Source organism: Hirundo rustica, chromosome 4, assembly GCF_015227805.2.
Source record: "Hirundo rustica isolate bHirRus1 chromosome 4, bHirRus1.pri.v3, whole genome shotgun sequence".
Classification (NCBI taxonomy): Eukaryota; Metazoa; Chordata; class Aves; order Passeriformes; family Hirundinidae; genus Hirundo; species Hirundo rustica.
The window spans coordinates 64,199,923-64,223,667 of NC_053453.1; the positions used below are offsets into that span (position 1 = coordinate 64,199,923).

The 23,745-nt window shown below is 45.3% G+C and overlaps 1 protein-coding gene across 3 annotated transcripts; it reads right to left on the reverse strand.

Annotated features, from left to right (window-relative positions):
• Positions 1–1,642: 1,642 nt before the first annotated feature.
• On the reverse strand, positions 1,643–23,745 carry SLC37A3 (solute carrier family 37 member 3). Of its 3 annotated transcripts, XM_058420283.1 has the most exons (16): positions 23,687–23,745; positions 22,928–23,017; positions 20,306–20,480; positions 20,087–20,201; positions 17,968–18,060; positions 17,443–17,526; positions 16,132–16,277; positions 15,398–15,494; positions 14,275–14,359; positions 13,074–13,258; positions 10,527–10,668; positions 9,261–9,362; positions 7,648–7,695; positions 6,672–6,823; positions 4,898–4,963; positions 1,643–4,085 (listed from the first exon to the last, which is right to left on the reverse strand). In XM_058420283.1, exons 3-16 carry the CDS (start codon positions 20,404–20,406, stop codon positions 3,993–3,995), a joined length of 1,509 nt encoding a protein of 502 aa, XP_058276266.1. In that variant the 5' UTR covers positions 20,407–20,480; positions 22,928–23,017; positions 23,687–23,745; the 3' UTR covers positions 1,643–3,992. The 3 variants fall into 3 exon arrangements, with proteins under 3 accessions (XP_058276266.1, XP_039918519.1, XP_039918521.1); XM_040062585.2 differs by lacking the exon at positions 22,928–23,017 and having other exon boundaries at positions 23,687–23,719; XM_040062587.1 differs by lacking the exons at positions 22,928–23,017; positions 23,687–23,745 and adding an exon at positions 23,285–23,377.

A 23,745-nucleotide genomic window follows, 5' to 3' on the forward strand; every position in this document is an offset into this window, starting at 1 on the left:
GGATGGGAGATGCTTTCATGAGCATATATATAGCCCAGGGAGCCCCAGTCCAGCCTCACACAGTGTCCTAAGAGCTTGTATTTACAGGCTCCTGCGAGTGGGAAGCTGTTTACTAAAAGGATTAGATAAGGCTTGACAAAGATGCAGGAAGGTGGGCATGCTGTGCCTTAGAAAACTTTTGCAATACAGAACCCAAAACATCCCTGTAGGCAATCCCAGTTAGAAAAGAACCTAGAAAAGAAGAAGGGGGGGAGAAATTTCAAACAGGTTTGGCAGAGCACTTTGGCCACAGCTGGAGAGAGGGTTGAATGACAGGAGGGTAACCAAAGAGCTGTGTGTCCAAAACACCCCTAAGCAGCCACTGCTGCTACTGGAGAGATCTGTGGGACTATCTCAAAATACTTTCTCCTTCTATCTCTCAGAGAAAACAACCCCTAAAGCACACTGCTGCATCTCCAACTCTCCTGCAGCAGGGAAAGCTGCTCTCCTGGGTTTGGGGAGGACAAGCTACTCACATGCTCTGTAAGGCAGCCCAGCACTTAGAGCAGAAGCTCAATTCTCCCTGCTTTGGAGAGCACGGTGGTACCTACTAGGCAGACATCCCTACCTTTGGGGTTCCAGACTTCCAAGAAAACCAGGACACAGCAACATTGCTTGTAGGGCATCTATTGCAAGGACCTTCCTCGATACAGAAAAGCATCGTGGGGCAGAAGCACACCTTTTCTTTATCAGTTTGGTCACATCCTGGTGTTCACTCTGAAACAGAGATCAGTTCCTTATGCATTCCCTTTGCCCTTCTGAAGTTAAACGATTCCTCCCCTTTTGCTTGCCCACACATTCTGCTCTGGAGATCAGTTACAGTGGTGGTGATGCGGTTCGCTACTGTCAGCATCTTCAGATACTCAAGCAAAGCTCTACTTCTCAGAGTACCTCCAGAGTAGGCTGGGAAGTTTCTCATGAGTAGGTGGAAAAAAAAGTGACAGAAAAGGGGTAAAAACATGAACTGTTAGTTTCCTTGAGGAATAGAATGATAGCACCATCAAAATACTTAATGTTGAGAGACCAGAACATGCAGGCACAGGAGATTCTCCAGTGATCTGGTATTGTGCTCGACTTGGAATTTATTATAAAGTATAAAACACAAACACAATTACCACATTCCCCACTGTGTCCGTTTAAACACAGCTAAGCAAAGACGTGGATTCATGTTTAATGGAACGAGCCACTGGAGAGAAGGCACAGCAGGGCCCGCAGCCACATGGCACATTTAATTCCAGGGGAAGAACACCTGACTTCTACATGCAGATCAACAAAGAAATAAGTTAATAAAACCAAGTATATGGTCTGGTTCCTTCATTTAAGACCATTAATTACACCATTATGGGCATCTCTGTTAGGGACCTCTCACAAAACCTCCTGCGAGCCTGATCAGGAAGTATGCCAAACCACAGCCCTGGGAACATGGTCCCCTTTTAGGCTGGGCTGAGGGTTTGGTTTCAGCACTAGTCAGGGCTCAGGTCCTCACAGCAGCTGAGTAAAAAGCAGCTGCTAGAGCCAGACCTGTGAGGAGGAGGAAGAGGAAGATGCTCAGCAGAACTGCACCGGGGAGAGTGGAATAAACACACGGAAGAACAAGCCCAGATCAAGTCAAAGTATGTTTATTCACGTGAGGTCAGTTCAGACATGACCAGATTGAACACCTTTCTTCCCCAGAGCACCCTGGAGAAATACACAGAACTGAAAACCCAGGACAACAAGGACGGCAGCAATCCCGAGGCCTTAGGCACACCTCACTAACAAAGCGCCGTGCACTCGGACGCAGCGGCCGGGCACTCCATCACTTCTGACACTTCTCAAGAGGGGACAGAACTGTTTACAGGAAGCCATTTGTTACAGGGGCCAGCCTCTCCTCCCCCCAACCCCAGCAACGTCCCTTTCCCACCCCACCTTTCATCAGAAGCTTATCTGCTAACCAGAGAGGCAGCCAAGAAGTTCATCCAGGTTGGAATTTGAAACCAGAGATTCTCAGACGCTGTGGCTGGGGCAAACGGTGCCACCATCAATTTTAGAACTAAATTTCAGGGAGTTTTCATTCTATATGTACAGGGGCTAATGAATAGCTTGGGATGTGAACGCTAACCCCAGGGCACAATTCTGAGAACAGGATGATAGATTCTCAGTCTCCTGCTCTAATTATACAGGCAAAAATTGGAATGGGAATGAGAGCAGTCAAGAGCGGGACTCAGGTTCCATGTCATCTTAATGGCACCATTTTCCCAAGCACTGAAATATTTCGAGGGTTAACAAAAATATGCAACAGCCACCTCCACCCAGAGAAAAAGATTCAAAAAAAGTATAAAATGGGGCAACTGAGTTCACATTAAGCAAAGTTATGCATGGAGACATAACTACAGAAGCAGCAATCACCAAGCAACCGTTCAAAACTGTAAAACCGTAAGGCACTAATGATGTTCCACTCGTTACAATCAACACATGACTAAAAACTGACATTCATCAATTAAAAAATAAAATAAAATCAATGTACATTTTGAAAAGGCAACTGTTCCCATTTAAGAAGTTTCAAATTCTCAGCTCCAACACTTTTGCTGCTCCCCACCTCCATCCAGGCACTGCTGACTAGTTAGACAGAACTGCCTGTTCACAAGTCCTGCAGGTTAACACAGACCTGTTACAATGAAACATCTCAAGGCATAAACACAAAAAAATTTTTTGAGAATTTACTCAGTGATCCCATTAAGATCACCAACAAATGTTAGAGGTTTCAGTGGGTCACCCCACTTACCACAGTACTGCAAAGCACTCAAACACCACCACACCAAGCACACCCACTTGTCTTTAGTGCTTGCAGGCAGACTTGCATCTACCTTTCCCTTCAAGGTACAACTCAAGCTTCCAAGCCCTGGAGCCTGAGGTCCCCTATGCAGCCATAAACACAGGAGCATGAGGAGACACAGCAGCAGCTGCTCATTAATGCTACTCCACGAGTAGGCTGCAGTCCCTGTTCTGAGAGCAGCCAGGTCCCTTAAATTCCTTTAATTCCATTCTGTTCCTTCTTTGCTAGAGATGAGCAATTGCCCAAGGAGTATGAAGTCAGCGACACCAGCTTCCTTCAGAAGGTCACCTCACACCCAGTTTGGTCAGTATTGGTCAGGTTCAATAAACAAAGTAGTGAAAGTCTTTGTGTCCCATTACTGATCCCTGAAGCCATTCAAGGATCCTTTAGACACAAAGGACCTATTAAGGCTTATTTCAGAGATTACAGTAAAGTATTGCACACTATTTGTCTGCTTCAATAGTTAAAAAACAATGAAATCTCATTTCTCAGAGATTAGTAACATTATTAAAAAATGTTAAAAACAAATACAGAGGTAACTTCTTCATGTGACTCTACTGGAATATGCAACAGTTAATAGGGGATAGCAGAGGTCCATCTGTGCAGAGATTTAGCAACAGCAGTTTTTAAATAACTGGACAGTGTAAATCCCAAATAATTACTTTTGCCCTTTCTAAAAGCTAAGGTGGTCTGAAATTTAGGACTATCCATGAACTGCACTGTATGATTTCACCACCACAAAAGAGCATCAAGACACATTGCAAGACGGCCTCCCAAAAACTGTCAGTTTCAAACAGCTGACTTTGGTCAGCACAACCAGAAATAAATAAGAAAAGGTATAGGAATGAGACACCCAACAGGAGACCCTGGTGTGACTGATGTAAGAGTCTGGGAGGCTGGGACCATCCATCAGTCTCATGGATTGTCTGGCTTGGGTCAGCAGCTCCGTGACACAGGTGGTCTCAGGATGAGTATTTAGGGCTTTACAACTCAGTTCACCTAAGCAGAATCAATCAAGTCTTGTGGAGTCGTTTTGAATCAGTCCAGACCTGGAGGATGTAACAAACAAGTCTCCCAGGGTTTTGATGAGTGTCCCAGCTGTCAGTTCCATGCAGCAGTCCTTGCAGGGGAGCAGAAGTCACTCTGCCAGCATCCGCAGGCGCCGCTCGTGCAGCAGCAACCTGATCTCCCTCACTGTCAGCGGTGAAATGAACAGGATTGTTGAACTCGTCTGTGGAAAGAAGCAAAGCCAGGACAATTAGCACAGAGCAACCAGAGCTGCAGCCATCCCCGGCTCCAACGTGCATCCAAGGCCATCCCAAGAAGACACAGGCCAAGAGAAGCAATGACAGAGTGGCACAGCAGAGGAAGGACTGAGCTTGCAGGAAAGCTCGTACAACTTCAGCTGTCATGATCACCTTTTCATAAAGATGAGCTCTCCAGCTCCTCAGTGACCTTCCTCCTCACCATCTCCGCTGGCTACCAAAGTGGCTTTCTGCCTTGTCAGCACAGATGCCAAGACAACTCCTGGCACTTCCAGCAGGGAAGACCAAGTAAATTGTGCAGCGTTCACCACTGTGGTGAGGACATCAGGGCCTCAACAGCTCTCTGCCCCAGCAGCAAAACAGGGCCAAGGCATTTGCATTAGTTTCAATACCCTCATCACTCTTTCCACTAATCCTCAAGACCTAACAAACAAGCAGCTTAACTTCAGCTCTCTGAAAATATTAGAAACTACATATCACAGAGATGAAGGAGGGAGAAGTCCTGCCTTGGAAGTCAGGTGGTATGAGCTTTAGGAAATGCATACAGGTATTTTTGGGCAAGTATTTTTGTGTCTCTGCTACAACCTCAGTTTCTGTTGGGTAACGTGACTTTAAAGGATCCAAAATTAACCCATTTGACTTGGATAACCTGAGGCAAAGCCACACCACAGGCCACTTTGAGAATGGTATCAGAACTCAAAATTCTCAGGTTCCCACAAAAACATCCCATGGCAAATTGAGCATTGACAAAGAATTTTTAAAAAAGGTGATTTCTTACCATTAGAATGAAGAAATAGAAAACCCACATCCATTTCAGGTTCTCCTGGATCAAAGACACTAGATACTAAGCAGAAATGAAAAAAAAAAAATCATTCAAACTGGGAAGATAAGCATGACTTTCAGGCATGGCACTATCATTTTCTAGACTTTGTGGGCTGTTGGCGCTCCACACAGAGCTGATCACAAAATCTTCCAACTAATCTTTTCCTGTCAGAAGAGATGACTCAGGACAGCAGCCTTTTTCTGTATGAAACCCACAGTTTCAGCAAAGCAGAGACACCATCCTGAAGCTTTACAGTAAGTCAGAACAGTACAAAGACAGAAGTGAACTAGAGTTTCAAAGGGTGACAAATTGACTCTGCTGAATACGAGGTTTTTGCACAGAACACTGGCACATAAGTGGATGTAAGTACTCTCAGAAGAACTAAAAGCTCTAGAATGGCTTATAAATTACACAGGACACATTTTCAAGAGCTGTGCAACCACTAACTACTTAACCCTTCATCTAGGCAAGACACTTGAGACTACACTCTGTTCTGAGCTGCACCCTGGCCCAACTGGACAGCCCAGGCCACAAGAAAATGTATCCCTTATGAGCAGATTTATACTCAGATGCTGCACAAGGGCCTCCCTTCTTCACTGCTGGGTATATCAAAACAGGATCTGAATTTCTAACACGCTCATTGTGCGTTTGCTGTTATCCACACACCCCCGGAATGACGTCGGGGTTGTCTCTGCTGGAATAAATGCAGTGTTGGAAGGGGAGGCAGGTGGAATCTCTCAGAACCAAAGCCCCACTTTTTATGATGACGTGAGTTTGGATGGTATGTGTGTGGGAAGACAAAAACACTGAGACAATGCCAGAAGAACACTGAGTGTAACAGTGCACTGATATCCTCAAAGCACTTGTAATTTTCCATGTTCAGGGGAGATAAGCAGCATCTATCCCACAAAACAGTGAATGATTGTAATTTATCAGGCAATCAACGGCAAGCACAAACCCAAATCTCTTTCTAGAATAGGAACTCGCATGCCTCGCCTGCATCCTTGATATTTTGCCACCTCTGGAGGATGCCTGGAAGAGAACTGGCTCCGATCTCTCTACTGAATCCTCCCCAAAGCACCACTGTGTTCTTTCACGTAGCTAACGCTTGTATTTGAGAAGAAAACATCCCCAGTGGGCACACTGTCAGCTTCCTCCTCTGTAACACTCTACTCCTCAGACCTCTGGCAGCATATTGTAAGGACTGTTGAAGCAAGTGGGGCTGGATTTACAAGGTGTTAAAGACATCCACAGATAAAAAGAGAAAGCACAAACAAGAGCAAATTTTAAACCACCTCATAAACACTGTAACCTTCATAATAGGTATTCCAATTTTACTCAGTTATAGAGGTACACTTTTCTGTAAGAGGTTTTCCTATTACCTCAAAACAAAAAATCTCAAACTTCAAAATATTTTTTTCACTCTATGCAAAGCTTTTTGGAGTTCAGGATATGAAAGTCTGTAAAATTCCCTTGAATTACTTTAGTGCCTTAACATTAGCACTATGAATACTTAGTTTAGTTCTTAATTACATTGTTTCTACTGGAAACTTTGTTAAAACAGAGAGGTTCCTTTGGTTGGTTCTTAAGTAATTATTTTTAAAAAGCCCCCAACCCTCTCTTTCTCTCCCCACACAACTTGGGATTGAGGAAAGCACCAACCTATCTGTAACCACAACAGACACTTTTCTTCCCTCCCCACACCTCTCTCTCCCTTTGGCAGCCTCACCTGGCCCACGGCAGCACCAATACTGCCTGTTCCATCCACAATTCCTGTGACCGTCGCCAGAGCCTCGCTGCTGCCTTTCACCAGATCCTGACGCCCCAGGTCAGCAGAAATTGCAGAACTTATCATGTTAGAAGGGCCTCCGATGAAAAATCCTGCAAGTGACAAGGAAACAGCCTTGGTGCAAAACAAATAATCAGATTCTCAACAAAACATCTTCAAAACATAGATTTTCCACTATGAAAGCTCAGGACAAGAATTAAGTCTAGAGACAGTGCTCAGAGATTAACTGCAGGTAGAGGGTTATTTGAAACACACAGGCATGGAACACCCTGAATATCTGGAGTAGTCACACAGAAATAGCCAACAAGAACATTTTAATTAGTTTGGAGCAGCATATGCCCATGCTACGGCCTCAGTCTCCAAGGGTTCATGGAGGAGATGGCAGGCAAAAAAAAAAAAAAAAAAAAAAAAGGACCCACAATAACAGGACAGAGAGTTCTGAAATAAGAGTGTTGGGAAAGAAAGGCTCTATTCATGCAGGCTTAATTCCATAACACAGCACAGTATGTGTGGGAGCACAAAAAGCTTGTGACCTCTCACAGCACACAGGGTATTTTGGATTCTGACAAACACCCTCAAGTTTGAGCTGCAGTTCATGACTCTGCCATATACCCATTTCTTCAGACACCAGACCACTGCATAAATCCATCTCCATCATACTGAGCCAGGGCAGATCCCCTCAGCTCCAGGCCCTTGTTCTATACAGTCTGTATTCTATACCTCCCTCTGTAAGGCAGTTTTCCTACAGCCGTTTTCCAAAGCTAACAGAAACTGGGGGCCAGTTTCCACCCTTTCTGCAAAACCAGCATAGATGGCATCACACACAAACACCTTACCAACACCAGGCTGGTGTTACTGATTGTTCTGCAATGGATTTAGATGCCTACCAGCATAAGAGTGGATTTTGAGAAGTTACCTGTAATTGCCATGATCACAGCATTGATAGGTTTGCTGTTTGGGGAACCTGCAAGAGAAAGACCAGAAGAGTGTAAATAAAATTTGAATGGTAAGAGAATCCTTCACCTATCTCTCTGGGGAAGTCAGACTCAGCTCAAACTCTCTCATCATAAAGTACTCAGCACTTGAATCAGCCCTTTCACTCTTTCTCCATTTTCCAAAACATTTTTTAGAGAGATTGGACATGGAGGTAGTAACCCAACAACTTCTCAAACAATGCTGCACAATAAAGCAGAACATGCAAACCCCCATATCCTAATTCCTCCTTACAAAGCCATTTCTGAACATCTACAGGTTCTCCTTGCATTTCCAGCAGCACGTGTACATGGAATGTAATGGAAAACTAGCTGCCTCAGTGCCTTTCAGACAATTTTCCCTGGTATCTCACTTCCAGGCATCATCTGAATTCTCACTCCCTTCCACTCAGGGTGAGTTACTGCACAAGGCATGGTGCACACTCTTCATGTATTCTCAGGCCATTATTACTCTCATGTGCAACACACTATGGGCATAATAAGGTTTCCTGTTTTGGCTGATGGAAGTTGAATTATCACACTGCAGGAACTTTGGATCAACTGAGACGTCTGTATCTGCCTGGACAATAGCACATTTTGAGTTAAGCACAAGGCACCTGGGGCTCTGGCTGTTCTGCTACCTAGTCACAAACTTCAAACCTCATCAGCAATAATTTCATGTTTACTTCTAATTCACTTTTTAAAGCAGTTATCACAGGAGCCTACAAATACTCTACCAAACCCAATCCTTGCTATTCAATGATATTAACTTACTGACCTTACTTCGAGACCATTTGAGTAAGCCTGCATGCTTCCAAAAGCCACAGTTTTCATGTCCAGATACAGCAGAGATTTCTACCCACAGATCTCAAGGTGCTCTATAAAAGTCTGTCTGGACCACCTCCCCATTTTGGAGGATCACACTGAGAAGTGAGTTAAATCACCCTGTACCACAGGACATTGTCTGAAGACACAAACCTGTCACCCCTAGAAATGCTTCATAGATGTTTCATAGAAATTACATCTTCCCATCTCCTCACACCCTGTGTTCCCGAGATTCCTTCCAAAAGCTGGACACCAAGAACTGTATCTATCATAAAAGAGGCAGAAACTCTCCAATTTCACCATTTTCAGAAGTGTAAGTAGTGAAGTCTAAGAGCTTTTCCTGCCTCTAAGTATATATACTCCAGCACAGATCTGTCCACAGATTCTCTCTCCTCACAGTATACGGGAACACCTGGGATTTCTTGCTCTGCCAGTTATGGTGCAGACACGATGACAATGTCAAAAATCTCACTAACACTGGAGAAGGATCAGTAAATAACTCACCACTATAGAGAAATCCAGCCACTTAAGAGATTTCATTTCCACCCCATTAACCAGAGAACAGATTTCTTTCTGTGCAGTGCCGCACTTTAGCAAAATAGACCAAAAGGCACCATTCTGATCTAGCAGCAGTTTCAAGACCAGAAACTGTAATGAGAACAGGCTGTGCTCTGGTTCTCTCTAGGAGGAACTGAATGAACCTCTTATCCCTGCTCAGCACACATGTACTCACGGCTGTATCCAAAGAGAGAGCCCACAGCAAAGAGCAGGCTCACTGCTAGCACAGGGGCTCTCTTCTGCAGCACATCAGAAATCAAGCCCTGGATAGTCCCACCTGTTTAAAAAATAAAATCACTGTCAGGCTCAGGATGCTGATACCTTGAACAAAGCTCGTTTCACTGAGTGCAGTGGCCTCCTCATCAATACACACTCCCTCTGAAATCCTGAGAGCTAAGCCTCTGACCCTCACTGCCCCAGACAGAGACAACAGTAAATTTAAGAGTCTCAGACAAAGCAAAGAAAAGTACTCATACTGCTTTACTGGGAATTTATGACTTCTTTTTTTCTGGCATGCCCCTAGCCAATGCTCCTACTTTCCTTTCTCATCTCCTACAGGACCATCACAGCCCTGGATGAAGCAAGCTGAACACTGTGGCTGGTTCCTTTAACTGAAAGTGCAAGACAAGGCAGCTCTTTCTCACAGGGAAGACAGTATCACACAGGGGCCTCACATTCCCTGCTGTCTCACCTACTTAGGGCAGGTGCAACTGAATAAAACAAATGCCAAAGGCTCAATAAAAATCATCTTCTGTACCACTGGTACCTCTGCAGGAACTGCTCTGCTGGTAAAAGCCAGAATGCTGAGAAAGCCTGATGCAGAAAAGGCCACGGAGACAAAAACAGACCCTGAATGGACCCAAACAAGGATGTCTGTTATAGGAAAGCTAATGGGACAAGGGAATAAAGCTAGAACCTGAGCATAGGAGAGTGGAAGTCTAAACATGTATGTAACATATTCTTTATTCTGGAGGAAGTGGGTCAGGTTTCGCATCCAGCAGAAAAATAAGAGCAATGATGGTGAATTTCTGAACATAACAGAGTTGGTGCCTGCTCCGCTGAGATCTGCAATGAGTCTGTCCTTGGAAACACAGGGCAGATGGGACAGGATAGAACCCATGAAAGTCCAGATCTAAACCTTCCCCAAGGGTACCTTTCACAAAGGAAGTAGCAAGCAGGGGCCCCATTTTGTACACAGCACTTTTCAAGGAGTCCCAGTGAAGAAAAATGCCAGCTGGGGTTAATTTTCAAGAGTAAGACAGTGCCCTTCAATTATGTATTAACTCTTTAGGGAGTAAGGAAAAAAAGGTAATCCAAGCAGCCACATTCAGTGAACAGCTAGATCCCACAGAGCTCAACTGCTCTGGCTGCATTCACTGTCTTCCATTCTCAAACACTATGGAGGCAGCTGCAAGAAGCTGTTACTTCCCTGCTCACTCACCTATGATTCCTCCCACATCATACCAGATCGAGAGCTGGTCAGCCTCTGCTTCTTTCCATCCAAAGTTGTTGCTGAGGTAGAAGGGCAGCCAGAAGAAGAATGAGTAATTCACCAGCTTCAAGCAGGCATAGGCCAAGGAGTACTGGAACAAAGAGAGGGCCAGCAAGCAGTTAGCACTTGAGAAACACAAACAGCATTTGTGCTTATTACCATAAAGCTCTGGGTACAGCTAAAGCTTTCAGGGCAAAGCACTTCTGAATTTCATGTAAGAAGGCAGCATCATGAAAGTTTAATGCTGAACAACAAAGGGAACCCAGGAATACAAAAATCACTGTCAAGGTCGTTTTTTTATCACTCAATGCAATGGGTTAAAACACTTTCAGTGTAATCTTGAGAGGAAATGACACCAGGCTTCAAAAAAATGAAGAAAATTTAATTCACCTTCTGAAGAGAAGGGAGCCAGCCATGTGACACAAAACAAGCTTGAGATTTAGTCATCTGTGCATCATGCTGAGAAAGGTTATGTGAAGTGGTTCCTCTGTGCTATCTCGTGCTGCTCAGAAGGCTCATCTGCTTACAGCACCAGAAGAGAAAACTTTACTCATAATCCCCAGGCAGGTATTCCAGGAGACAGGATGAAAGGTCTGGCCAAAGCTGAGCACAGGTTTTCAAACCCAACAGCTGAGACAACCTTCTTTTGGCTGCTGGGCTCAATTTGTCCTTAGCTAGCAGATCTCCAAAGCCTTCATGTGTGTGCCAAAGATTAGCTCTCAGGGACTGCTGGCCCAGCATGCAGAGGGACAGGCCACTCTATTTTGGTAAAGACAGCAGTTCAAGGAATCCATTGGAAGAGGCAAACAAGGATGAAGATGTTAAAGTACAGCCTTTGAGGCTCTGTGCATATCAGCATATGGACACTAAACCTTAAATTTCAAGAAGCAGGTCTTTTTATACATTAAACTCCACAAAATCATCTCTTCTGTATTTATACTATTTTAATAGGTACAGATGTCTTAGCTGTATTATTAATGCTTTTTCACTCTTACAGGACACAAACTAATTTCTGCCATACATGGAAGAGATGGGGATGTTTGGTAGGGTTCTCCAGACTCTGGGTGTGAAAAGTGCACAGTACAAAGTAATATTTATTACAACCCACTAAGAAATTGTCTACCAGATTGTCTCAATGATTAAACATTGAATTCTCAGAGGCTCAGGGGAAAGCTATCTGTACTAAAACTCTTCCACTGTATCACTCTGCAGGCAATGAGAGGAGCTATAGAAAAAAATATGTCAAATAAATTCTTTGTAAAATCTCGACAAGGCTTTGGAGATTCTCTCAGTATTTGGTCTCTCACCAACCTGACATGGTATCCCTGTCTGGCTGGGCACTAGGCTGACATCTGATAAAACTCAGAGGTGTTTGGGTTGCTGGATTAGGGCGTGGAACGTGTCCCCAAAATCCACAGTTCAAAGAAAGCAACCTCAGTTTCTGCCATGTCCTTTTGCTCAGGCCAGTGAAAAAAGTCACACATCAACTGAGGCAGACAGCATCGCTAACAGTTTGTGTGAGGCATTTAGCCAGAGTATGAAAGAACTCAATATGGGTTTGCTTTCTTTTGCCATCCCTCAACTAAGGCCTTAACAACAGGACTTTGTTGTCCTGCACTCAACACACTGGCAATGAACCCCTCCTTTCTAGGTTTTCCGTTGCCTTAATCACAAGAGCCACCTGCTTTGCTCATTGAGGGTACCTGACACCACCGCCCATGCAGTTGTTCTGCTCCACGACAAATCCAGGCAGCTCCCACCGTTCTGCTGAGCAGCCACTCTGCCCCCTTTCTTGTACAGGTTCTAGTATTCAGGGGGCACACAGCCCACTGATGCAGAAGGTTAGCATTGTTTTTTAATGACAAGTTAACTTTTCAGCTGAACATGAATTGGGCAATACTGCTGAGATACAGAAGCAAAAGTTTTCAAGGGACAGGACAAGGGTATGTGGAAACTGCATCACCAGGCCTTGTTTCTTGTTGCTCATAAAACACCCTGCACACTTTGCCAGATGTTACATCATGCTGATTCAGGGTTTTCAGGCGAGCTTTCTGCTTAAAGATGACTAAAAAACTCCAAATCTCAGTATCAGTGCCACAGAGCTCTGTGTGATGCTCAGTTAGGAGCGAGAACCCCACTCCTCAGGGCAGGCATCTACCTTATCAAGGAAGCATCCTACAGCCACCTTTGCTCATGCCTCCCTTGCAAATTCACAGCAGGAAGGGCAGGATCTCTGCTGCCCTTCAACTGGCTCATTAAATGCACTCCATGAAGCAGGATGGGAAGAGCAACACGCACCACACACCCAGGCAGCATCATCCACACACACAAGGATAACAGGCCCAACCCCAACATTTTAACAGCATGAGATGACAGATGTCAACCACTACAACATATGGTCAGCACATTAACAATGATGTGAACAAATCCTGACAACACAAAAAGCCAGCTTTATGTTCAACAGATAAGTCAGCTCTTAAGAATCTGTGTCCTCACCAGCACTACACCAGGAAGGCAACAAGCCTGGAAAAAGCCAATGGCCTTGGGCTGGTTGTCATTGTCAGTTGCTTGAATGGAGTAATTCCGGTCATCATCATCTGCATCATCATTGCCCATTAGGGGTCTGTTGGCATCTTCTTCCACACTGACTTCGTCTTCATCTGCTCCAAGCTCAGGGAGACCTAAGTTTTACAAGGAATAAGCAACAGGAAAAACAGACCAACAGCCTGTTCTCCCTCTCCCCACTCTAAAGCTATGCTCCCTTCTTTTAAGCAATTCTACCTTCTAGCAATTCCCTTGCTCTCCCATACCTCCATCCTCCTTTGGCTTAGAAACTCTTCTAGATGGTGTCCTGCAGTGCCTCCAGTTTCTACCCTTTGTCTTCTAGGGCTCTTGAAAGTATTGTGTGATCCTGGCGTCGGCTTTGTTCTGAGTGTCTGGCCATTAGTTGGAAGACACAACAAATTAGTGCATTTCCCCCCTTATTGAGGGGTTGGGATCCTCAGCCCTGGCTCCTGGGTGCCACCTCCCTCGAGCGTGGAGGCTGGGAGTAGCAGCAGGGACTCAGACACCTGCTGCCCGTTAACGCCTCTGCTGGGAACTGCATTGTGCTTCCTGGGATGCAGAGCACTCTTATGACCACACTTTATGGCAGCTTTAGAGCTTCCAACTTTACAGCCTTTGCAGGCACCTGGGAAACCTCCTCCACGGCCCTGTCAAAGCCCCAAAGTTCTTTTGTTTTCCTGTTGCACTCTGACTTGCCTGCCACCTTCTCAGAGAAGAAACACGTCCAACCCAAGAGTTATTTATCTGGCTGTGGGAGACCTGCAGACCAAAACTACTTTCCCTTCCCACTGCACACTTAAGACTTGCCATAGTTTTCTCCTACAACAGCCAGTTATCAGTTTGCCTGCTGTTCCTTTAACAAATACTGATGTTTCAGGTGAAGAAAAACTGATAATTAAGTATATCCTAGTGGAGATGTTAGAGCCAGGCTGTTTTATTTTGCTTCAAAAAATACCCAGACCCTATTCACGTGACGCACGGTAGCATTTAGTGTGATCCTGGCAAGTAAAGCACTTGCTCCATTAAATGCACTAAGGTGCAGAACCATTTGATAAGAGCCCTGAGGATAAATGCTGTCAGAATGAGTAGTACTACATGGAAAGCTGCAGATCTGCACAGCTCTTCCACTCACCCACTTCCTTCGGCGACGTCAGGAGCCCGAAGAACACGATGACTCCTCCAGCAAACTGGACCGAGGCAGTCACCAAAAAAGCATACTGAGGAGAGACAAATACAGCATTCTTTTTTAAAGCACTTTCAGTCGCATACACCTCCCTCTCTAATGAGGGTTTCTTTACATTCCAGCCTCATGAGAGAGCAAACACAGCTACAACAACCCAGAGTGCATCCATGACACTTGGAAACAAGTGATGTCTGCACCTCCTGAGCAGACTTGGTCCTATCTGTAATGAGGTGACAGCAGTGAGGAAGGAGCTGAGCCAACATAACCAGAGATCCAGCTCTATTGAAAGGACTGCTCAAAGCAGAGTCAAGCACCAAATTCAGACAAGGCTGCTCAGAGCTTTGGTCAATCAGATTCTTGAAATCCTCCAAAGACAGATCCTCCAGGCTCTGTCCCCTTGTTCCATTGCTTAACATACGTCATAGGAAAACGGTTTTCCAAACATCCAAATTGAACCACCCCTGCTTCACTTTATACCCACTGCCTTATTGCTCTCTCACAGTGCACTCCTGGAAAAACTCTGGCTCTGATTTCTCAGCAATCTTCTCCCAGGCTTTGGAAGGCTGCTCTTGATACTCTAAGCCTGCCCATGTCCAGAGGGACCAGCGCAGCTCTGCCAGCCTGTCCTCAGAGGCCTCATGCTGTGAGATGTGCTGGTCACTCCCATTCCCTATGCTCAGCTGTCCACTGCCACACGAGAGCCCGGCCTCTTCCCAGTCACAGCCTCCATGCCCTTCCAGCTCCAGGGACTCCAGTCAACTCAGAACCTGTGATGGATGACTCTGAAGAGCACTCGAAGCCACACACATCAGAAGAAGGTATAATGTGACATTAGAGCTCCTCAATAACATCAATCCCATTTACAGAGGAGTCTGGGGCTCATTTCTCCCAGCCTGAAAGAGTCAGGAAAGGATGAGCCTTTCTATTCTGCCAACTGCTTACCTCCGCAGAATTCAGAAAGACAAAACTGGACACATGAGGCTGTTATCTCTCAAAGACAGGGTAAGAAAGCAGTGTCTCATAGCCCCTGCAGACATGCAGGTGTAGCTAGAAGCCAGGCAGCGATTCCTACCTCATAGCCATATTGGAGAACACAGGAGGCCAGGAATGCCCCAAGGATATTTCCCACAGATGCACAGGCACTCCAGAGTCCAAATACAAAACCTCTCCTGAAGAAGGGGGAAAAGATTTGAAGCAGGCAACGCTAGGACAGATGACATTAAGAACAAGACAAAAACAAAACATTCAAGTAAACTTTAACTTATGAATAAAGTTACACCATTTTCCCTGACCACTTCAAAGAGACTCAAAATTCCTTTAGAACAAAACACATAATAACTTGGAGATGTCAAATAGATCAGCCAGGAACCCTGAAACATCTGTGTTAAAGCAGAGTGAGCTGGCAACAAGGTTACAGACTATGATTAGAGCTCATCTGCAATACCCCAAAGTGAGAGTAGAATTTAGGATGACTCAGTTACCATTTGCTCTCTTTATTGCTAAGTAGACAGACATGAGTTTTTCAGTGATATGAAAATTAAAATTCAGTCACTCTACACTCTAGGGTTTTTGAAGTTTGAACCTGTGCTTTTAACACACAAAGTAGTGTTCACACCAGGCTGTTCTGTGGCTTGAGGAAAAAGTGAACGAGAGAGAGAAAGACAGAGAACATAACAAGTAAGGCATATTTCATCCTACCTAATTTTAATTATGATCTAACACTTGACCTTTCTGGTTTGAGAATTTCAGCTCAATCTGTTACTCAGCAGGTCAGATAAGTAAGTCACTGAAGAAAACTCAACTTACCCAGCTTTTCCAAACCAATTTCCCATGACAGCAACCACACAGGGCCAGCCAGTGGACTGCAGCAAGCCATTCACAACCCAGAGACAGCAGTAGAACCACTTGTTGTAGAAATGCAACCATTCTGTGAGTGTGCCAAAGGAGAATACCTAGAGCAGAGCAGGGGGAAAACAGAGAAGACACCCTGAGGCTACTGCCGAAAGACAGGCAGGAGTGGGGTCCTAAAAAAGGAACAAGCTTTCAGGGAGCCATGCAGGGGCCAGGGCAGAGGCCAGGCTGGCATTGTTTGAGACACAGCACAGGGCTCACAGCACCCTCTGCTGAGCCAGCACAGCTCTGACTCCAGAGACAAATGTGTGTCATGGCACTTCCTCTCCAAAAGACTTTTGTCTCCCCAAACAGCACAGTTATTACAGGAGAGGAGAAGGAAGACACAAATAGTTTCAATGACAACACTAAAAATACAGTAGCCTTTTGATCTGCTGATGTACTGACATCCTAACCCGTGAGGCGCTCCGCAAACACAGAACCCTCATAGGTCATGCCTCTTCACCAAATTTAACACAAATACTACAGCCAGGTCTCAAATTACTAAGTGCTCTAACCCAAAATAAACACACATTGTGGCACAGAGTGCTTGATGCACACTTGTAGTCATGTGTCTGCAGAGCCCAACAGGCCACAGTTCGTAGCCACTGGGTAAACAAAACACACTCCACACATTTTACAGCTACTTTAATAACCAGAAAACCACGAGATAAAACTGATTTACACTTAACTGAAGTGGCTTGAACTTGAACACAAAGCATCTTTTGTTTTAAGCAGACATTCTTTTTTGACACGTACCCTCCTAGCAATTAGATAAAATAAGTAAATGAGTGCCTGGTATTCTTAGGATGTCCTTTAAAGAACAGAGCAAAGATTGTGTTTGGAAGCAAAAGCCTCAATAACAACATATATGATCTAAGAGATTAAGTTATACTACAAAACAGTCCCCAAAAGCCCAGATACACCAATCTTGAACAAAAGCTGTTCATCAAATTTCTAGATAGTGTCTCAAACTTAGGAATTTCCTTCTGACACAGTGTCCAGAGCTAGACATTTCCGGCAGGGGAGAGTCACCTATGCTCAATGCTTTAGACAGCGCAGTAGTTAGAGCACTAAGTTAGACCTGTAGGCTTTGAAACCACTGAGGTAGAGCTACAGCTCATGAGCAGATTCACACAGACACAGAGCCTCTTCTCCCCTACAGCAAAACCCTACCCAGAAACCCTCAGGCAGATTTTTAAACTCCACTACTATGTTCCAACTTACCACCAGAGCAGAGGAACACATGCCAAAAGACAAAACCCAGCGTAAATTCAGGCGGTCCCCAACTATGCCACTGACAAAGAGACCCTGAGAACAAAATACAGCATTAAATGAAGCCAGGAGATTCACACCTTACAACTGTGAGAATTAAAATAATGTAGAAAGGCCAAACTAATCCAAACACTGCTGTTATACCAACAAACAATTTGATTCTAACCACTTTTCCAGCCACCAAAGAAACCCTGCTTGTAGCTGCTCATTACATTTCTGGTTTAAAAGAACTCAGCTGAGAACTCTTGGAGAGACAGAACTAGTCCATCCCGGTGACAGGGGTGTAAGAAATTCTGAAGTGACAGTATTTTCCTTGTGTTTGTTAACAAGCATCTTCACACAGGTGACAGGCATAGGCAGAACTAACAGAAACTGAAAGAGAAAAGGTTTGCCTCTGAACTAAGCTTTTTGCTGTGGGTATGATCTTCCCAATAAGAGACAACCAAAGCTGAGCAGCTGGGGATTAGTTTTACTCACCACAGCATAGGAAAACAAAAAGATGGAGTCCAATGTCCCCAGGAAGAGAGTTGCTTCTTCTGCATTTGGGAATAAATGGCTGCTGTTCCAGAGCTACAGAGGGAAAATTTTGACAGGTAAACAGGGAGAGGCATAGCTCATTCTACTCTTTCTCAATGGAAACCCCAGCTCCAAAGCAGAACAGCATCTGGCCCAAGCAAGCCCCCATTTCTCCAACACTTTAGTTATCAAATCAAGAACAATGTTGGCATTATCTTCTGGCAGAAAATGTCCACTGACACTTGGCTTCACTTCTAAAATGCAAGCTAGCAAACCAGAAGTGAGAAATGCTCCTCCCACCTGGAGCAAGACAAATGAGTGGTAAAACAAACCCTACTTCTAACAAGCATGCAACTGTTAGACAGCTTCTTACTCTGAAACACTGATGAGCATTTTAATGAATAATACAATAAAGGCATATTCTGTTTTATGTGCAGCATCTCTTCTGTACTCCTCTTGCTGTCTTCACTAAATGAATAATTCCCTTAAAGCATTTGTGGCAGCAGCCAAAATAAGAAATGACAGAAAACAAACAGAAAAGAAAGACCACAAAAGGAGCAAGGGGAAGAAATAGACTGGTTGGAAACTATTTACAACAAACTCCAGTCACAAATGTTGCTGGTTTTGTGCTTACCCTGAGTTTCATTTTAGTTTCAATATGATCAAAAAAAAGGAAAAAGTCTCACTTGTCCCCAGAGAAAGATTAGTGACATCAGGTGAAAAAAATAGCAAGCTTTGAGGAAAACTTGAAGAATTAATTAAGTTAATCAGAACAAAGTTTTCTTCCCTTCCCACCATTCCTTCATTAGAAAACAAACAAACCCAACACAAGCCTGACCTAGAGATGTGCCTAATTCAAATATCATCAGTTTCAGCTTGATTCTACCTCTCCAGGAGAACATTCTGTACAGACAACACTAATCATACATCCACTTAGTTTAACAGATGTAACCTAGATTGGTACCTAAAGGACCAGTTTGACCACTTTTCTTTATCAAGCACATGCATTGCAACATCCAGCAAACACCAAATCATTTATATATTAAAAAAATCAAAAAAGCTTTCCAAAATATACTAGTAGCTTGAATGTTAGTTAAAGAACTAAATATAAACACCTGGCATTTCATTTTAGCATCCCTGAGATGCTCACTCCTTTTGGCCATACTATGAAATCCTGAACATATTACAAGCCAAATTTACTGTTTTCACTGATCACAAGAAGTCAGCATTTATCATCCTTCTGTTAAACATTCAAATAACCAATGATTTCTAATGCAGGCAACGCTCCAGCAGCTGACTTGGAACTCCCACCTCTAATAGATCTCATGGACTGTGACCAAGCTTTTAATGTGAGATTCCTTCCACTTCTCAAAAGCATCAGGACAAAACATTACTAAAAACAAGCATGGCCCTAAAAACTCTCGTAGGAACCAGGAGGTAGTTCTTGCATTCCCACTTGAGAGAACTAAGCAGTTTAAAGCTTCCTTTCCTGCAAGTAAGCACTGCCAAAACACCCACTGCTTTAACTGAAACCAGGATTTTACAGACAAGGGGTACTGGATGTTCAGCATGGAAATCAGGCCTTTTAGATGCAAGACAAAATGTCATTCTTCACTATCAGTTTAGGATAAACAGCTAGCACTGTCAGACAGCTCTCTTCTCTCCTAGTCTGGCTATCCTTTTAAGAGGGTGGCAGCAGCACCACTGCCACAGAGAAAGAACAGCCAGGATTTCACAGAACTCTCTGTAAGCCCATTAACTGCTTTGGTTTATTGCCTCCAACACTTCAGAGGAAGAGTCCCTCTTCCCCCTGCTCCATGCTACTGGGTATTGCAGACTCTCCTGGGGCCCCCATTTCCATTGGAACATTGTAGCTTCTTGAGAAGTTTCTCTTTGGGCACCACTAGAGAAGATTTCAGCATTGCCTGGTGATCCGTAAAACTAGAGTGCCAACACCTAAAGTTTCCATTCCCATTCTGAGAAGAGAGGAACACCTAAAGGAGCCTCTTCAGTCCCACAAGCTCAGCCCACTGGCTGCTGCCCACCTTTCCTAGCATTTCCTTCTCCCTTGTGTCCTTACCTCATATGGCTGGAGCTCTGGGGCCGTGCTGTTTTGGCAGAAAGGAGTCCATTGTCTCGAAATGCTGACTTTGACATTGCTGAATGTCTTTCTGGAGGCATGGAGCAGGGAATAACTGCCAGAAAACATACAGACACGGGGTTTGGCCCAATCTCCTCTGGAAGTCAAGGGGGAAAGGGTGGAAATACAAATCTCTGAGCAGAAGTACACTCAAACTACCTGAAGAAAGTCAGCAGGAACACAACAATATGATGGTGGGTGCAGCGGGACACAAGGCCTCTGTTGGCAGGCTGCCTCCGTAAGCTTCCAGGCATAGCCATGCTCCTGGCAGCCCTACCCCTGCTCCTGCCTTGGCCACGAGGGCTGGATGGTGATTAAGTCATTTTTCTGCTCACTGAAATAGAAGAAGGTGGGAAGGGAGAAACATCTTTGAATTAGAACACACGTATGAAGCACAGCTCTGCTCCCAAAACAGCTCAAATTGAGACGGAACAACTCTATGCCATACCTTTCCAACTTGTTTCACACCACTACCCATCTCACCAGTTGTACATTCCTCAGTAACTTCTATGGCTTAAGGTGTCTTGTTATTCCCATGCTCCTGGTACCCTCATGGCACTTCTTTTTTTGTTTCTCTCCTAGCAGATGCCTCTTCAGTGCCCAAGACCAAAGGAGTACTCCCTGGATCTACCAATTTCCAGCACTGTCCCATTAAAGACCACTGTGCACCTCTTACATACATGATGCACTACAGAGTGGCCATAAATAAGAGCTTTCTGCTGCACCTGGCTGGACACAGGCAGGTGATGAAGCCACAAGAGCAGCATTTGGTATGGGTGGAGAAAGGTTTGGGATCCAACTGCCTCATTAAGATGTTGTTGGAGGAATATACCCAAGAGTGGACTTGCACAGATGGAAAAAGGGAAGTAACTGTGAGGACAGTGCTGGAATCCAGCAGCTGGAATCCTTGTCTGTTTATTTTCAAGCCTGACATTACAGCTCCATCTGCCCCTAACTCCTTAGTACAGCACACAACCAGTCACACCTTCCTGTCCCTACCTGCAGGGCATGGGTGACACCTGCCTCAACCTCGAGACAACCACAAACTATCAGTACTGAGGGAAGGCCACGATAGACACGCAATTTCCTCATGCTGCTCCATGTCACACCACTCCAATCCCCCACCTGTGCCATTGAGGGACAGTGTCTACTAACAGATTTTGGGAAACAGCCCCACTGGGCAGCGAGGGGCTCTCCACGCATTTCAGAAGACATGCCAACACCACAAACATTCTGAATGCTGAGGAGAGGTAAAATAAAGCACCACCCATGTTCCCCCAAAGGATCAGCACTGAAATAAGATAGAACATAATGCCTTTGCATCCTTTTGTATCCACAAGCACTGTTTGTAATTATTTGTACATCTGACAGAACATTTTTCAAGTTCAGGTTCATAATCTTACTTGGAGAAAGCAGAAGCCATTGCCCAGTCTCTCACCCAAATTTCTACTGCTGAAAACCCTTTATTTCACACAGACTTCCCACTCCTCCTTTCAAAGGTTTCATCAAGACACCTTTCGCTGCAGCCTCCCTTCCCTGTTCTCTCAGTGATGACACATGCCTGACCAACAGCAATATTCAGCTACTCCTGCATAGGTGAACCATCGTGGAAACTGACATCACCTCTGACCTCCAAAACAGAGTGTGGCATAGAGATCCTCTGAGTAACACAGACCCAGCTATGACCGCTTTGAGACACTGGGGTCACATTTATCCTACACCACACCTGAGCACCTCCATTCTCATCCAGGACAAACGAGTCTGTACAAGACCTGACACTGCACCTCGGTGTGCCAGCATCTCCTTGTACGGACATGTGTCTAGACTGCTTGGGATCACACAAGGTAGAAACAGTACCTAAAAACCAGAGCTGTGAGAAGGCAAGACTAGCCCTGAAAGAGGCAACTTTGCAAGTAGTCTTGATACTACCTTCACCTGAGGTCCCCAGACCATTTCTCAGCATCAGTGAATGGAGACAGCACCCACACACAAGTATCACTCAGTGCTACTCCCTGTGAGGCAGGAGTAACCCTACAGCTCAGGGCTGTCCGCCACACAAGCTGCAGAGAAGGGAAGCCAAGGCACTCCAGTTTCCCAGCTCCATGGTCCTTACAGGCCTGTGAGCCACACGGTCTGCTGGTCAAACACAACAGCTTCCTTGAGTCTCCCTCCCCTCCCACCAGGCAGACAACAGAGCTGTCCTGAGGAAAGCAAAACACTGCCAGCTGTGCAACGTTGTGGGGAAAAGTTCCTTCCTTGGGTAATCAGCTTGCAGCCCAAAGCACAAGATTTACTACTTGCTTCATGTCAACATACGCAAATATAGGCCTTATTTGTTCAAGATACTGAGTCCTTTTAAAACTAAGACCTGGTTTAACCTTAAAGTCACCTATTTTTTCAATGAGCATTTACTACTGAAACAATCTGTTCCTCGGAGCTTCCCAATCTCAACTAGCTTTCTAGAAGACCTTCTGGAACATTTCTACAGTGTAGAGATAACCACAAAATATTTTGTTTTCCCTCCTTCTTCATCCTGCCCTTTCAATATGCAAAACTGGCATTCTTCCTAGGCTAGAAAAGTTTGCAACCAGTTTCTTCTTTAAAATTAGTCTTCTAATTATTGTGAAAACACCACAGTAACTTTGTGGTGGAGGAGGAGCAAAAGCTCGGGAGCAGGATGTCCCACAGAACTCAAGACAGTCAAGCACATGCCTTTAAGAAAGGAAGAGGAGTGCTTTTAGAGTGTTAGTCTGCCTTGTCTAACTATTTAGCATTATTTACCTTCAGCCAGCTGGTATTTTGAGTAAGCTTTTGATAGGCTTTCACCCTTACTTGTTAAGCTCTCCTCAGCGTTCTGCCTTATCCTTTCACCTAAAGTCAAAATAAGACACCTTAAGTTCAAAATAAACACCCTTAATGCTACCTTACTGCCCTCCAAAGCCGGCAGGAAAGCGCAGCCTTAACATTCCAAAGGGCAAAACAAACGAAGGAATCTTTTCTTCAAAATAACAATAATTTAAAAACCAAACCAACCAACCAACCAAACAATCAAAAAATGAAAATCCAAGCCTACAAACCCCCACACTCCTAAGGCATTTTTCCACAGACAGAAGAAGAGTGCTACAAGCCCAAACCCACCCAGGGCCCTCCGCAGCCAGCACAAGCAGCCCGTCTGTCACCACGGACGCCCAGCCGGATGCTGCCCGGGAAGGAGGACAAGGGGCAGCCCCGAGCACCCGAATGCTCCGAGAACGATCCGGGATGCTGGGGAGGCCCGGGCACGGCCGCCAGCCCAGCCCAGCCCAGCCCAGCCCAGCCCCGCCGCTCCGCGCCCGGCCCGAGGAGGGGGCGAGAAGGAGGACGCGGCTCCCTCCCGGCGCTGGGGCCACGTCCTCGGCGGGGCGGGGAGCGGAGCGGAGCGGGCAGCGCAGCGCAGGGCAGGGCAGCGCAGGGCCCGGCTCCGCCGCCGCCGCGCCCCGGCCCCGCACCCGCGCCTCAGCCGCCGCCTCACGCCCCGGGGAGCCGCCCGGCCCCGCGTACCGTGCGCGGCGCCCAGCGCGGCCGGAGGAAGTCGGCGGGAGGAGGCGGCTCTTCCGGGC

Bases quoted from the DNA above. Each gene is read 5' to 3' on its own strand.
- SLC37A3 (XM_058420283.1), bottom strand. From the start codon at position 20,406: ATGGCTATGCCTGGAAGCTTACGGAGGCAGCCTGCCAACAGAGGCCTT. The intron at 17,527-17,967 runs GTGAGTAAAACT...TTTTGTTCTCAG, and splicing joins TTTTGTTTTCCTATGCTGTG to GGTCTCTTTGTCAGTGGCAT. The intron at 6,824-7,647 runs GTAACTTCTCAA...TGTCACTTGCAG, and splicing joins TGTGATCATGGCAATTACAG to GATTTTTCATCGGAGGCCCT.